The 16,722-nt window shown below is 47.5% G+C and overlaps 1 protein-coding gene across 13 annotated transcripts in view; it reads right to left on the reverse strand.

The window, feature by feature from the left end:
• Window positions 1-16,722, reverse strand: part of PLEKHA6 (pleckstrin homology domain containing A6) — a 180,753-nt gene that overhangs the window by 22,422 nt on the left and 141,609 nt on the right. For 10 of the 13 annotated variants that reach the window (XM_031937198.1, XM_031937197.1, XM_031937200.1 and 7 more), the window contains exons 8-15: window positions 15,745-16,284; window positions 11,461-11,974; window positions 10,687-10,773; window positions 9,287-9,340; window positions 4,079-4,159; window positions 2,905-2,973; window positions 1,010-1,090; window positions 581-730 (exon numbers count right to left, since the gene is read on the reverse strand). In XM_031937198.1, coding sequence (XP_031793058.1) covers window positions 581-730; window positions 1,010-1,090; window positions 2,905-2,973; window positions 4,079-4,159; window positions 9,287-9,340; window positions 10,687-10,773; window positions 11,461-11,974; window positions 15,745-16,284 — 1,576 coding nt within the window. The remainder of the gene's footprint in view (window positions 1-580; window positions 731-1,009; window positions 1,091-2,904; window positions 2,974-4,078; window positions 4,160-9,286; window positions 9,341-10,686; window positions 10,774-11,460; window positions 11,975-15,744; window positions 16,285-16,722) is intronic. The other 3 variants (XM_031937195.1, XM_031937192.1, XM_031937201.1) reach the window with 3 other exon arrangements.

Genomic DNA, 16,722 nt, shown 5'->3' on the forward strand with positions numbered 1-16,722 from the left:
TGTTAGTAAATTGTGTCCCAGCCAGGAGGAGGCTTCCTTCCCTGGGGTTACTGACTCATCCAAGGTGGGGGAAGGAGGAGTAAGTTCCCCTAGAAAGCCAACCCCCCTCATTTTACAGATAAGGGAATTGAGGCTGAGAGAGAGGAAATCATTTATCCAAGACCCTACAGGCAGGAAGTAAGAGAGTCAAAACTCGTCAGTGCGAGCCACTAGGCTCTTCCATCATCCTCCTTCCATCTCTCACTAGAGATGGGCTGTATTGCCCATATGGAGCAAGATGGGCAGAGCTGCCCCTCTCTCTTGGTCTCGGTGAGCATTGGAAATAAAGGCATTAAAACAGCCAGGGAAACAAAGTCCTCTTAGATCTCCTACTTCCCCACTTTGCCTCAGGAAAAGTGAGTCCCAGTGTCTATCTGGTTAGTGGGAAAAGGGATGACTTTATTTATTTTACTCTCCATAAGCTAGCATGTTTACCACAGGCCACGAGGGGATGCTGGTCCATCACTCCCCTCCAAGGACAGGTGGGTTTCCTAAAAGGCCAAATTTCTGGGAATTGAAGTTCCCCTCCTCCCCCAGTTACCGTAGTGGCCTGGGACAACTCGACCCGAATGTTGATCAGCTGGTTCTGCAAGGATTCCTTTTTATGCAGTAGCTTCTCAGGATAGGCAGGCTGACTCCCAAACATTTCCATCTCCTGGTGGGTGCCCATCAGAGCACTCTCTAGGCTCTCCTGAGGATGGGGAGAGGAGGGCTGTTGAGAAGGGTTTGGATTCCCCCAGAGGGCAACATGTGGTCTGGTTTCATGGGGACTTAACCAGCTTACTCAAGGAAAGCTTCAAACCTGCCTTGTTTTCCCCGGGGCACTGAGTGGATGAGAGCCCAGGTAAAGGTATAATAGAAACATTCATTCCTCTGTTATGGATGGATAGAGATGGCAGCCCCGATAGCCTTTGTCGGACTACCTCTCTGGCCCGTTCCATTGACCTTGGGATACCTTCAGGATCCTCACCTTCTCTGCCCGGAGCTGCTGCACAAGCCGGTCCTGTTCCCTCACCACCTTGTTCTGCTCACATAGTTTACCCAGGAGCTTCTGAGGTCCAAAGAAAAAAGGGAGGAAGAAGAAAAGAGGAAGATGAACAACTTAAATCATGGAGCCTAAGTTGACTGGACTCATTCACCAGGTATTACCTGCTGAGATCTACAATATCCCCCAATATCCCAGGCTGTCTAAAACTCTATAGTTACCTAGGCAACAGAGAAATTGAGGGATAGGTCCCTTCATTTTGGAAGGGACCCTGCCCAAGATCCCATTGGAAAAGGAGGCACTAACTTGTTCCTGAAGTGAGTCAACTAACCACCAAGGGACTGAGAATTTTTTTGTGCCCAGCAATCCCTCCTACTTTTCCTTGGTACTCAGTTTAAAGTGACTGGCAGAGCAATGGAACTGGTACAAGGCGGCTTGGGTTGAAGGCCCATTTATGTCTCTCACTAGCTATGTGATATTAGGTAACTTACTTCTCTGATCCTCAGTTTCTTCATCTGTAAAGTGGGATAATACTTGCAATAGAGTAGGAGAACACAGAGGGCTAGCTTGGGAAGTCCTATCTCTACAATATATTAGCTGTGTGACCAAGGACAAATCACCCTGCTCTCAGCAACACCATACAACTCTTGTTATTGCTAATCTCTATTAAAACAGAGTGGTTTCTGCACCAGGAATTCTCCTAATTAATAATTGTTTAGTTCTGGATTTCACTACCTCCTTTGTATGATTGTAATCAGATATTACTACAATGTTACAATCACTGAGGGATCTTTGGGATCACAAAATGAAGAGGCTACTAAATTAAGGCTAGGTTCTCTGTGTTACTCTTTTCTTTCAATAATAACTCACATTCATACAGGACTTGAAGGTTTCTAAAGAACTTTCCTTATAATCCTCTAAGATAAGGATTATAAGCATATTATTTTCATTTTACAGATGAGTAAACTGAGGCTTTGAGCAGTTTCATCTTGCTCAGAATAATAATGCTAGGAAATGTCAATAACGTCAATAACAGGATTTAAAACCAGGTGTCCTGATTTCTCTAGGCTTCAATGCTGAATTTACAGAGTAAGAAAGTCAGGTAGACAGGTAAATGAATTGTCCAGGGTCATATGCTAGCAAGTAACTAAAGCTGAATTAAAATTCAGAGCTTCCTAACTCTTAAGTCTGCTGTTCTCTCTATTGTATCCCTAGCTGCCTCATTAGAGGGCAATTTATATTTCCATATCCGTAGCATTATCTTCCCTACTAGGATCAGAGGGTCTATTTCTAGAGCTGTACAGGACCTCAGAGACCATGTAGTCCAAGCCTCTCATTTCTATCCTAGCCTATCACTCTCAAGTTACAAATGAGGAAACTGAGGTCCTGGAAAGTTAACCGATCTATTCCTCATCTGAGATGACACAGGTAGTAAGTATCAAAGGTTTAATCTCAGGTCCTCTGGCTTCAGAGTCATTGTTCTTTTCCCTGAACCACACTCCTGGAAGACTATAAGCCCCTTGAAAGCAAGAATTACAGAATAAGTGGCCAATAAATCCCAGCTAATTGATTTTCCCTTTCACTTTCCCTAACCCTAAGCCACGTCCCACAGTCAGGGGAGAGCCACGGGGCTGAGGATAAGCCACTCTTCTACCTGTGATGGGATCCAAGCCTGGGAGATGTGTCCACGTAAACAGGAATAGGAGGGTAGTAAGAAAAAGGGGGCAGCTGGTTAGGACAAAGTGTGTGAGTCAAATGGATGGAAAACCAATAGAAAGAGAGATGGATGGGAGAGAACCTCCAAGGAGGAGAGGGCGGATGAGGGACGACAGCAGGAAGAGCTTGGACTGGACAGAAGAAGTGGGGAGAGCTGCTCTTACATCGGTATCTTGCTCGTTTAACTTGTAGGTATGGAGGCCATCCCGAAACACCTCTGAGTAAGAAGGAACCTGTTGAAGAGAAAGTCGGTTACTATGGCAGAAGTGATAAAGTGAGAGATGATGGGGATGCTGACCTCCCAGCTTTCATCCAGCTGTTGTTCAAGCTCAACCTCCATCAGCATCTTTGTGGTTCCAAAATGTGGGTTGGAGCCAGGGTCTGTGCTACTAGCTGAAGGGCTAAGAAATCTCAGTCCTCATTCCTGGGATGGGGGACATCCTTGCCTCTTTCTCACTCTGTACCGAGTCCCCATCCCTGAGGGGGGGGGGTGCCCCTGCCTCTTTCTCACTCTGTGTCTCAGTCCCCATCCCTGAGATGGGGAATATCCTTGCCTCTTTCTCACTCTGTACCTGAGTCCCATCCCTTTTCCTCTGAAGTCAGGTGGATTTTAGGGATGACTTGGAGATGTTACATTCACCTTTTGGACCCTCCCCCTGTAATAACCTGTCCCCTACTTTCCGAGGTCCATTACACTGCTGAGATGGAGGGAAATTAGAGCGGCGTGACTTTGAATGATTCCCTAGAGTGGCAGCAGGGACTGTAAACTGATTGTTTGGGGTGAGGGCACATCTGCAGCGAGTAAAAGTAGCCACGGAGGAGGAGAACGTTCACGAGCCAGTTCTGCTAGACAGAGCTCAGCCAGAATGAGGAGAGCTCTGTGGCTGGGATGTCCCACCTCAAGGAGGCCATATTGCTCCCCTAGGTTCCTGGCCCTGGGATGGCTCCAATACTCCTATCCAAATCCTTCGTCCAATCTGCTCTTGTTAAGAATGGAACCAATTTTTCAGACAGGAGTTCTGGGCAACGAACGACAGCATCTCCCACCCCCGAGCACTGATGACCCTGGGGCAGCATGAGATGTGGCATTGGCCGGGCGCTGCATGGATGGCTTGGATGGAGTGACAAAGGCTCTGATGTTCCCCATGTGAGTGAAGGGCTCCAGAGCTGGGTGGTGCTGGCAAAGGGGAGCTGGGCCAAGCGCGTTTTGATGGAGATGACACTGGGGAGGCAGGCGCATGGGGCAGGTGGAGCCCCAGGTCCTGGATGAGTTGGTTCTACCATGCACAAGCAGCTGAAATGACATTAGCGGTGAGCGCTGCCAGGCAGGGGTCTTACTTGCATGAATAGCTGGGCCCTGGGGGAAGAATTTTCCACCATTCGGTTCACCATACTGATGAGAGTCTCACTCTCATTCATCTGCAGCAAAGGGAGGAAGGGACAGTTCAGACAGACAAGCCCCCAAGCGCGCACGCGCGCGCACACACACACACACACACACACACCCCTTCTCATTGCCATGTTCCCCAACCTCCGCCACTGGACGTGGCCTTAGGTTTGGTTTAGGGAACAGCGGCAAGCTTTCTCTCGGACACCCAGCCACCTCTGGTGAGATTCAGCTGTATTTTTCTTCTTTTAGTTTCTCTTTCTGAAATTTGCCTTCCAAGACACATCACACTACTCTACAACAGGGGCTATACAGAGGCTACCGTACCTGTGCAGACAAAGGTTTAACAAACAAACAACACAACAAGAATCCCAGCCCGCAGGCATCTCTGCCACTTGTGCCCCAAGCCACGTTCCCTGCCCTGTTTCTGTCTTCAGGTCCCCACGCGGCTCAGTTCCAAGGACACAAGAGGCAGGCCCTGTGAGGTGACTGAGACCTGAGCGGGCTCGCTGCTGACATGGCTACTCTCCTGAAATTTGAACTAACTCAAAAAGGGGAGAGCCAGAAACCAAAGCCCTGCCGGGCAGGCAGCCCTTCCAGCAGCAGATGCCGGAGCTTGCTCTCCCCATCCCAACCCACCTTCCCTAGCTCTACAGTAAAATGAGATTGCTAACTGCAGTTTCCAGAGCTGGGCTGTTACTGTCGCATCCAGGGAGAGCTTGGATGAGGCTGCAGAGCAAATAAGGAGGCTGAACCAAGCAAGCTTTGTTAAAGGGACAACAGAGACTGGTGGAAATTCGGATTGGGCCGCGGAAGGTCATCCAGATGGCCTGCCGTGTCATGACCGAGCATGAGGAGACATAAAATAACACGGAACAGGACCGGGGAATGAATATGCAATTAAATGGCATTCTCTGGTTAGGAAGAAACTGAAGGCAGGACTCTTGATTTTTTTACCTACTGGATTTCTAAATTTCAAGAGCATCGAGGACACAAAAGGGGAAAACTTGCCGAATTTTTTTTAGTGGTAAGAGCAGCTCATGGATGCCTTCTGCAAGTCTGCAGAGCAGGAACATCAGATGACAAATTAGGAAATATCCTTGACTGTGTCCCTTTAACGCAATCATTCCAAAGGAGAAGACAGCAAAAGACAGAGGAGTTTTTTAGGGAGGTTTTTAGGCAGGGAGGAAGAAAGCAGGTCTAGGAGGCAGCGTAGGCAGGTTAGGAGAGGCAGGTGAGGAGATTTCAGAAGGTCACACAACTAGCTCGTGGCCAAGCTGGGCTTTGAGCCCAGGTCCTGACTCCAAATATAATGTTCTTTCCACAGAATCACGTAGCCGGGGCTGGTGGCAAGACTGTAATCATGGAGAAGTCCTCCTGGAGATTTATGTCTCCCCTTCGCATACCCTTTAACACACATGTGGTCCTTAGTCCCCATTCCACAGTCTGGAGGAGTTGTATTTGCCTGTCAGCTGAGCAGGCAGAAATGTGGAGACAAATGTTTGTCCTAGTCTTAAAAACCTTAGCCTTGGAGCTTCCTTTTCTTCTCCAAGATCTGCTCGTAATGGCCCTACTAACTTACCTCACGTAAGTCTTTTCACTCAACTCTGCCCCTTGCCTTTCCTGGCCAGATGTATTTGTGGCAAAGTGCAGGAAGTAAGTGATTTTAGAAGTAAGGGACAAAAGTAATTTTTTAGTTACGGCTGATGATTTGTGGCCCCAACTAGGGTTTTCTTGGCAGATTCTGGGCTGTTTTGCCATTTCCTTCTCCAGTTCATTTTACAGGTGAGGAAATGAGGCAAACGGGACAATGACTCACTTAGGACCACACAGCTACTACGTGTCTGAAGTCAGATTTGAACTTATGAAGATGAGTCTTCCTAAAAAGATAGTGTCTGGCCCTCTATCCCTCACTCCATCTCATTGTCCCTCCTGTCAATGAGTCAATCCAATTAAAGATGTTCTGATTCTTCTCTTCCAGCTAGATCAAGTCAGAAATCAACAGGCTTTCATTAAGCACCCATAATGTGAATACACATATAAATATGTATATAAGGGAAAGGAAGGGAGGAAACTTCCATCCCCTTTCAGAAGTAACAAATAGCTTCAGAGACATCCGGTGTATGTGCTTCCAGGCATCTGTCCACCTCACTTCTCCTCCTGAGTAAGCTCAGGAGAGAAGGGGGTCAGAGCTGAAGGAAAGATATTGGATGGGTATTGGAATGAATGTCCAGAGACTGAGGCATTCAGGCCCAGGTCCACTGTGCCTATTATTCAATTCACAGGCTCTTTGGATCCCTTTCCCCTTCCTGAGGGAGATCCTCTTTGGCCCTCCTAGTCCTTTAAGGATGATGTAAGGGGCAAATGAGGTGAGAAAAAGGGATCACGAGATCCAAACCTGGAAGAAACGTTAGGAGTCATCTAGTCCAAGCTCCTCACTTTACAGATGAGGAAACTGAGACCCTTAGGTGACTTTTACGGCAGCAGAGCTGTGACTAGAATCCAGGTCTTCCTGATTTATTATTTCCTCCATTATATCTGTGCTAGCTAACACAATGCCTTGCAAATATAGTAGGTGTTCCAAACATACTTGTTGATTGATGGAGTCTGGGAAATAACAGTGAATGTGAAGCATTATTCTAAATGATTATCTCATCTGTAGGGCAGCCATGTGAAAAGTCAGTTTCTGAGAAGCATTCAGGTTGTCCTAGGGCAGGAAATATTGCAGGAAGGGGCGTAACTCTCTCCTTGCAGAATCCCAAGCAGGTTTGGCATCCTGGGGCTGGGATCAGAGAATGGAAGCCAGGGGATTCTCTCCAGGTGATTCTAAGATTTAAAGCTGGGAAAGCACTTGGAGAAATCAGCTTGTTAGTTAGTCCAGTTGTAATCAAAGTTTGGTTTAGGAACTTACCTAACTCTTTAAGAGTGTCCACAAGGACAAAACTACTTTCGTAATAATTCGAAGGTGTTTTGATTTCTAATGCAGTAATATAACCCAGATAAACAAAGCTCTTTAGGTTAGGGTATTTGATCATTTTTAAAAGCATAAAGGGGTCCTGAAACCAAAAAATCTGAGGCTCTCAGATCTATATTTTACAAATGAGGAAGCAAGTCAGGAAAGAGAAAATGTTTTGGCCAATGCCCAGCTCTCTCCCTTGATGTAGCAATGTGAGCCTCTGGGGGAAAGGACCAAGTCTTCTTCAACCCCACAGTGCCTGACCCTAAGATGGGCACAAATTAAATGCACATCCACACTTGAGGGTTCTGAGATTTCATTGTAGAAGAACTTCCTCCATCACCCAGCTCACAACCCTTAAAGTTTGAAGAAAAACCTTTAAGTCTCAACAAAATTCCATCTTCTTCAAGCAGACTTTCCTGATCCCCCTTAATTCTAGTTCTCTGAGGTGATCTCTAATTTAGTTTTTCTATATCGTACTTAATTGTTTGAATGTTGTCTCCTTCGCTAGAATGTAAACTCCGTGAGGGCAGGAATAATTTTCACTTTTCTGTACATTTCTAGTGCTTAGCACAAGCTTGGCACATAGTAGGTACTTAATAAATGATTATTGACTTGACAACCCCTTTTCAACTTTGTAAAGGCAATGGAGAAAGTGCTTGAATTATATTCAGGAAAACATCTCTCCCTCACTTCAAATCCAGTCTCAGATAATAATTAATTGTGTGACCCCGGACAAATCACTTCACTCTGCCTCAGTTTCCTCATCTGTAAAATGAGCTGAAGAAGGAAATGCAAACCCCCTCCAGTATCTCTGCCAAGAAAACCCCAAATGGGGTCACAAAGAGTCAGATATGACTGAAAAATGATTAGACAACCCCTTTTCAACTTTGTAAAGGCAACTAGATGGTTCAATGGGAAGAGTGATGGAACTGTACTCAGGAAAACATTTCTTCCCTTAGTTTAATCCACTGCAGATCCTAAATAGCTGTGTGACCCTATACAAGTCACTTCACTCTGCCTCAGTTTCCTCATCTGTAAAATGAGCTGGAGAAGGAAATGGCAAACCCCTCCAGTATCTCGGCCAAGAAACCCCCAAATGGGTTTTCTGAAAAATGACTGAACAGCAGCAGTCCTCCTAAGGATTCTCCTCTCTGCCCTTTTTTAAGTCTGTCTTTGAAGGGCAGATAGGCAAGGGTGAGTCAGCGATGAGCAGAGAGGTAAACAAATTGACATTATCTCTAGAAAAATCTATTAGGGCTTGCCTGCCTCTGGCATAGACTTCCAAAAAAACAAACAAACCAGGAAGGGTTTTGGGGGAGCTGAACTGAAGACAAGAAGAGTGGGTCTTATTACCTCCTCAGCCACCAAAGGTAGGGAGTCAAGACCTTGCGTCTCAAACCTACTTCTGCTAAACTTGACTCAAAACAAGAGCCTTCATTTTTACGTATGACAGAGTCCACCCTTCCTGGGATATTTTGAAGACCCGAGATTTAAGTCAGTAAAGACCCTTCCCCCATAAGGACTGAAGCTCCATGAACTGTAGCAGGTGGTTTTTAGCCGCAGTCAAAGGTGGTCATTGTCTGGGGGTCACTATTATGCGATGAACTTTGCCCAGCTGGTCTCCTTATTCTAGACCTTTCCAACTTGGGAAAACTAGCTACAGTTCGTGCTTTTTGAAAATCTGACTGAAGCATAACCGAAGGGACAAAGCCGAGCTGACCCTCTCTGGACAATAGGAAGGGAAATCTGCTGTCACTGCGACTCTGCCTTGCCCCTGGAGCTAGGGCACGGAAGGATGAACATCTCTAGGGCAAGCTGGGCTCTGCTAAAGCTCAGCTACAGCTGCTCCCTTCTCTTCTCCTGGAAAAATACAAATTCCCATCTGCCTTCTGGGGCTGGTCTGAGGCTGGGTGATGTAAAACAGGAGGTGGTATTCATTATTCATGTTGTCCTTTATGGTTCTCTCTCTTTCTCTCTTCCTCACCACCCCCTGCCCTAAAGGGCTCCAAGAGGAAGGGCGTAGGAGCAAACCAAAACAAAACCAAACAAAAAAAGACCAGCCACTTTGTTGTATGGGGACAAGCCAACAAAGATTATAAAATGGGGGGGGGGGGGAGATGGGGATGGGTGGGTTGGGTAGAAGGCAGGGCCAGGAACGGGAGGGATGGGGATGGAGAGGGACGCACCAGCTCTGGCCTACCTGCTGATCCAAATACTCTAGGTTTCTTTGCAAGTGAAGATCTAAAAGTTCGTCCTACCAAGAGGCCCAGAGGCCCCCCACCAGCAACACAAACAAACAGGAACAGGACAAAAGAAAACAACAGAAAAGAAGAAGCAAAGCAGTTAGGTGTTAGTTGGGCAAGGACAAAGGGAAACCTCTCTGGGTCCTGAGGCATTCCAAAAAGGGGACTGCCAGTGGGGAGGAAAAGACGAGGATGTGTAGATAACTGGTTTTGGTTTTAGTTTTCAGCAGTTCCCTGTAGGACTCCCCCCACCAGAAGGGTGGTCGTCCCTTGAACAATGTCCTCTGGTCCATCTTCCCCAATCCAGGGGTACCCACGCTGCCCCTCGCCTGGGGGATGCTCAGGTTCTGAGGGAACAACCCCCTCCCAACTGCTCCTGGGTCTCCTGTGGCTCGGCTGGGAGTGAAGGGGAAGTGAGCCTGGGGGCTGGGACAGGGGAGGATCCTGGAATATCTGTGGGTCTGTGGTACCATTTAAGGAGGAAGCAGGAGGTAAAGGCCCAAGGGGGTGGCCCCCACTGTCTTCCCCTGCAGCCTATGAGTTCTGCTGCTATTCATCCAAGGTTCCCAAAAAATTTGAGAGAGGGATTCTTTCTGATATCATAAGGGACGCTGGAACTTCAAGCTAAGGGGAAAAGCCAATGAACCCAACCTTGTCATTTCACAGAGGAGGACACTGAAGTCCACAGGAGTGAAAATTACCTGATGACAAAGCTATATTCCTTTGGGTAAAAGACCTGTTCTACTGGATGGGCAGGGAGAGAGTAATAACGAGATCAGGAGGGAGATTTCCATGGGGGAGGCTTCCCCAACAGCTATGGCCCTGGAGCTCCTCCCTTGGTTAATGTGCCCTAGAAAAGTATTAGAAAATAGTGGGTATTTCTGGAGCACATAAATCTTAGGAATATACTTCAGAGAGGAGCTGAAGAGCAGCTAAAGTCTTTACAGGGCACCACAGCAAGTTACTCATTCCCTTTGCCCCAGACCAGCTTAGCTGTGGCCCTCGAAATGATCTTCCTGTCTCTCCTCACCACCAGGAATCCTGGTCTCTGCCCCCCTTCTCCATATCCTGGAGAGGAACTATCAGTCATGGTAAGATGCCTAGAGTTCAATATTCCCTAAGCATTTCACTTGCTTATTCATCCAGAGCACGGTGGGCTGTCCAGGGGCAGAGTGGGACCTTTGGGCTAATTAATGCCAGGCTCAGGTGAGGAGGTAAGCAAACATGATGTCCCATGGCTACTTTCTAAGGAAGCATCAGGCCCCCAGCATGTCTGACCACTGTCCCAACTCATCCTTCAAGGAGGGAAGGAGGGAAAGAGATCCCGAAAAACCTACGGCGGGAAGAAGGAACATACCATTTTGTCATGGACTGTGGGAGATGGTGGATAGTTGTAAGGGAATATTCCTGCAGGGACAGGCCTCCGGTCACCCAAGTAATCATACTGGAAGACAAAGCAGATGAGGCAGTGAGGTGATCCTGACGCGGACTCCCACAGCAATGTGTCTCACCGAGCTCACCCGCCTATTTCTCCCAAGAGCGGAACCCAAGCTGCTCTCTCCCTGGCAATGGGGCTCAAGACCTGAAGGAATAAGCAGCCCCTTCTCCCCTTTCCCATATGAACAGATGTAAGAGAACGTGGTTTCAAGCACAGCAAATGGGCAGCCCCAAGGGCAAGGTCCTGCTGATGAACAACCAGTCAGTTAACATTCGTTAAGCACCTATTATGTGCCAGGCACTGGACTAAGTGTTGGGGAGACAAAAATAGTTCTTGCCCTACATTTTAATGAACAGATGGGCTAAATTTGATGGAATGACAGAAAGCCATTTCCCCTATTGGGCTGGCTGAGTGTCTCGTAGACAGAAAAACTGGAGGAGACTTGGAGATGATCCCGTCCAATCCCCTTATATTTTTAGCCCAAAAAGGCAAGTCCTAGGGAAATGAAGTGACTGGCCCAGAGTCAGAAGGTTAATGAAAACTAGAGCTGGTAGGAAAATGCAAACCTCCCCTTTCACTGGGCTGTCCTCTCCCACCTTCACAGACCCCCCTCTCTCATTCCTCCCTGAGAGATTCCCCCTGGACTCCTGGGGGGGGGACATTGAAAGTCAGGACCAGAATGAGGAGATTCACCTTGGGGGAGCTGACAGATCTCCTCATCACGTAGGCGGCGGGGTCGGCATAGATGTCCTCACTCCGTGGTGGCAGGCGCTCAAAGCGGGCACTCGGGGACCGGGCCGGGGAGTAGACGCGAGCCCGGCCGTAAGACCCTTGGCTAGGGGACCGTGGCACAGAGTGGGAACGCGGCTGCAGGGAGAGGCGGCGGAGGGAGGCCGAGGCGGCGTCCAGTTCATCGTAATAGACGGGCTGCCGGGCAGGGCTGGGGATCCAGACCCCGTCCTGACGCCCGTAGCCAGGGGGCTCCTTCCACTCGCGGAGCTGGTAGGCGGTGCTGCCCCCATTTCGGAAGGAGTGGCGCTTCTCCTCCAAGGCCCAGGGCGGGCTGATCCGATCATAGGCTGGCATGGAGCAGATACTGTCTGGGCGCACCCCTGGGGGGTAGTACTGGAAATCATCTGGGTACTGGGGGGAGTACGAGCCATAATAGTCGGGGACTCGTCGGGACACAGGGTAGAACCTGGAGGGGCTGAAAATCAAAAAGAGCGAACAGAATCACAAATCCATGACTTGTTGACAACATTGAAAGAAACCTATTTAAAAAGCTCTCAACTTAAGGTTATTGAGTCTCTGGGGTCCTCCCAGTTATTCAGGGGTCTTCAAATGCACATGCAAATCCATAAATAAGCAAATATCTCTTTTACAGAACAAGTGTGGTCCTCCCAGTTATTCTAAGTCAGGGGTCTTCCATTGCACATGTAAATCCATAAATAAAAATACCTCTTTTACAGAATGGGTTAATAACATCTCCACACACGCATATTATTACATAAACTAGTTTAAGAGGGATAAAGTGGAAAGATGGAAATTCTAACTCTGGCATGAATTGTATAACCCAGGACTCTGTTTCCTCCATTGTACGATGAATCATGTCACTTGAACTACATCTTAGCCATGCAGAACTGTAAGAAAAGAACAACACTAATAGAAAAGCACAGAATACATTTTCTTTTGGAGTGAACCTATGATTTCATCCACATAGGGAATTCCTAATGAGGAACCTCTTTTTCTCCAAGGCAATCAGTACCTTCTCTGACCTGCAACCAGAGAGTTGCCTGGGACACTGAAACAGTAAATGATTTGTTCCAGGATCACACATAATAGATATCAGAAATGGAGTTAGGAATATCTGTACCCAGACTTTACTGACTCGGATTTCTATCCCCTACATTATAGCTCCTGTTGTCGAGTCATTTTGTCATGTCTAACTCTTCACGATCCCATTTAGGGTTTTCTTGGCAAAGATGCTGGAATGGTTTGCCATTTCCTTCTCTAGCTCAGTTTACAGCTGAGGAAACTGAGGCAAACAGGACTATCTGGCCCAGGGTCACTAATGAGTGTCTGAGACTAAATTTGATGCTTTCTCGGCAAAGACACTGCAGTGGATTACCATTTTCTTCTCCAGCTCATTTTACACTTGGGGTTTTCTTAGAAAAGTTATTGGAGTAGTTTGCCATTTGCTTCTCTAGCTCATTTTACAAAAGAACTGAGGCAAACAGAATTAAGTGACTTGCCCAGTATCTGAAGTTTGAACTCACAAAGATGAATCTTCCTGGGTCCAGATCATGCTTTATCCATAGTACTACCTAGCTACCTCCTTAAAAATCCACTGCAAATAAGTTATTCTTCTACAGCTTCCCCAGGGACCTATCCTAGTGTTTATTCATCAGCTTCCCCGCCAGAAAGTTCTCTCCGAGGGTTAACTAAAACCTTTCCTGCTTTGGCAGAAGTCAGTGGTCTTTGAGAAGATCCATATGCTTTAGGAAAGTGACAGCTTTCCTAAATCGCTTAGTGGAGGATTGATTAGAGCGGGAATATTGGAAGCCAAAAGACCCATTTATGAGACTACTGTAATGGTCCAGGTGAGAGGCGACAAGGGCCTGAGCTAAGCCGGTAGTCCTGAGTCCCGAGGACGAGAGATGCTATCACTGTAAAGCTAACAAGCCGCTCATTAGCTATGGGGATGGGGAGCAGGGGAGAGAGAAGGCTTAAAGATAGCTCCCCATTTACCCATCTGGGTAACTAGAATGGTGATGTTCTCAACTGAACCAGGCAAGTTGGAAAGAAGGATGGGTTGGGGGTAGGGGGAGATTATGAGTTTAGTTTATCTCGCTACATCTATGAGACATCTGGGTGATGGTGTGTGACTGGAATTCGGGAGAGAGATGAAGGCTGCATATAATCATCGGTGTCCATCCAAAATCTGAAATCACCAGGCCTTGGAAGGCAGGGCCTACCACCTCAGCCAAAACCTCACCTGTCCACACCTGGGCATCCAGGGCAGAGCCACTCAAATAAGCAGAGTGGTTGGGAACTCTTTCTCAACACCTCATCCTGCCTCCAGCGGAGAGCCCACTAATATTTCCTCCTTCTTCTAGCTGAGGAAAAATATTGTTTCAGTAGCAGGGGGTAGACAAACTACCATTCTTCTGATAAAATAGGGGAGCCCCCAAGTACCCTTTGCCCGGCTACTGTGCCCTCCAAATCCTTGAGGCATTGTCATTTTCCCTCTTGCTGCCCCCTAAAGACTGCACAACCTTTCCATCCGCCCTGTGACTGCACTTCTCCTCTATATGGGGTCTCCTCCAATCAGAAAGTCAGCTCATCAGCATCCAGACAACCTTGATTTTCTGTTTCTATCCCCAGCACGCAGAGCTTGGCACATAATGCTTTTGCATTCTATCTTCTTTGAAGAGGTGATAATTGAACCAGTGGATCAGGAAAAAAAAAAAAGAGGAACACTAATCTCTGAGGCATTTTCCAATTGTAAAGCCATAATCTAGTCTAACAGCCTTACTTTACAAATGAGGAAACTGAGGCTGGAAGAATTCAAATAACCCTAAAGTCCCAAAGCCAATAAATGGTGGCTCTTTGTCCAGAAATCCAAGTTTTCTAGCCATAAACAAATAGTCTTTCTATGACATCACACTGCTGGGTATTTCTCCATCTCCATCCCTCGACCTATTCCATATCCTCTAAATTAGGAATAATAATAATAAATAGCTAGCATTTATATTGTTCTTTAAAATGGAAAAGACATTTTACACATGTAGTAATCCTTCCAATACCACTGTGATAGGTATCAGGAGGTGCTATTATTAATCCCATTTTACAGATGAGGAAACTGAGGCTGATGGTTAAGGGACATGTCCAGGATCATACAACTAGTAAGTATCCAAAGCTGGATCTGAATTCTGGCACTCGGTCTACTCTACTCGGTTGTTCTTATGTTCTAATCAACAAGACCTCCAGCAGCAAGGAATAAACAATTCCCCAGAGCTGTGGCGAAGAGCATAGGAAGGATCTGGAATCAGACTTTGCCATTTACCACCCATGTGATCCTCAATGAGGAGGTACAACCAGAGAGCCCCTAAAGCCCCCTTTTAACTGCCAATCTAGGATCCTCTTTCAGGAGCCAGGGAAGGATCTTTTCCCTTCCTTCTACCCTTTTCCCACACAGAATAGCAAAACTACTCACGTCTTCAACCCGCTCATTGCTGACTAAAATCCTGCTCTTCAAGTTACATCTTTCTGGCTTCTTTTTAAATGCAAAGTTAGTCTCCCCAGAGGATAGAAGCTATTTTTCATTTATACCTCAGTATAAATGGAAGCAGATCCCAGAATTCATACTAGAATGAAAGTCTCCAGGCAGAGTCTGAGGTCTCCTCCGAGAAGGTTATCCAGACCTGCTGGAGGCCAGACCACCCAGCTGCTCAAGGAACCATGCTGGGCGCTCCCTAAGCCTCTTCAAGAAAATGGTCCCACCAGGGTCTGAGGAGCAAAGACTTGGAGCTAGAAGAAACTTCAAGGTCTCTTATTTTTTCAGATAAGGAAAATTAAGGCAAGAGGAACTACTTGAAAACAAAGGTTATAGAACAGAATCAGAGAATCCTAAGTTTGGAGTTGGAAGTAAACTTAAAAGCTACATGTCCAGTATAAACCCCCCCCGCCCCTTTTTAAAGATGGAAAAGGTGAGGTTCAGGGGGAAAGGCACACAGGTAAAGAATTTAGGCTGGCTGTGTTAGCAACACTATTCCTGGAGAAATTAATGCCCCTCAGGGAGAGACCACCAGGGACAGGGATGAGAACCTCAAAGACAGGGAGGCCAGAAGAGAACAGGTCTGGGCGGAGCTGAGGGGGTCCGGGAGCCTATTTTACTAATAGCCCGGCTCTGTTCCCAGTGAGACACTAGTGGGTACCCTGCCAGCCCTTTCCTGAAGCTCCCCAGCCAGCTCTCACCTCCTAAGATCCTCTGGTGGCGGTGCTCCCCGACGCAGGTTCACCCACTGCTGTAGCTGGTTCATGGAGCTCTTCCGCTGAGCAATCTTGTCTGGGTTGGTTCGAGGAGGAAAACTGCGACGGTGACCGATGCTCTCCCCGTCTTGGGGGGGGAAAGCGGTGCTCCCTGGCCTGCTGGGAGAACTATATTGCCAGCCATTGGGTTGGGTCCCTCGCTCCCCACCCGGGGGCACCCGGGGGGCTTCTGGGTAGGGGCTGCCGGGCTCCAGTGCCGGATCGGGGCCATCGGGAACACCGTTGGCTTTCACCAGTGGTTCCTTCTTGATTTCTGGTTGCTCCAGCTTCCGCTCTGTCTTTTCACAGCCTCGGCCATCTCCTTCCCCTCTGGTCTTGGTCTCTGGCTCCGGTTTGGGGACGCTGTTTCGGGGCTGGTGGTGGTGATGGTGGTGTTTGCTGGGCGGGATATTCTCCGAGTCGGGCTTCTCAAGGCTGCGGGAGGCCGAAGGTGTGCCTGTCAGGAGATCCAGCCCCTTCCCGGTGCTGAACAGGGTGAGAAAAGGAAAAGAAAGGGGGAAGATGGGGACCAACAAAAACACAAATGGCCAGTGTAGCAAGATTTAAGCTTCCTGGAGCCCGCCCCACTCCTGCTTGGCTCCAGCCACACAGGCTAATATAAAAATACAAGTCCTTGCTAAGTCTATCCCAAGGGTTCTTAACCTTTTTAATGTATATCATAGACCTTTTTGGTAGCCTGGGGAGGCTGTGGGACCCCTCCTAAGACTAATGTTTTTAAACAGTTAGAGGTTTGTGAAAATAATGATTTTCTCAGGTTAAATATTACAGCTCTAGCACAGCACACAGTCATTCTCACAGGTCTCCTCCTCTCCTCTTCTCTCTTTTCCTCTTTACTTCTCTCTCCTCTCTTCCCTGCCAACCCACATTTCTCACACCCTTTAAAATATAGCTAAAAAAAACCCT

Source organism: Sarcophilus harrisii, chromosome 4 (genome assembly GCF_902635505.1).
Source record: "Sarcophilus harrisii chromosome 4, mSarHar1.11, whole genome shotgun sequence".
Taxonomy (NCBI): Eukaryota; Metazoa; Chordata; class Mammalia; order Dasyuromorphia; family Dasyuridae; genus Sarcophilus; species Sarcophilus harrisii.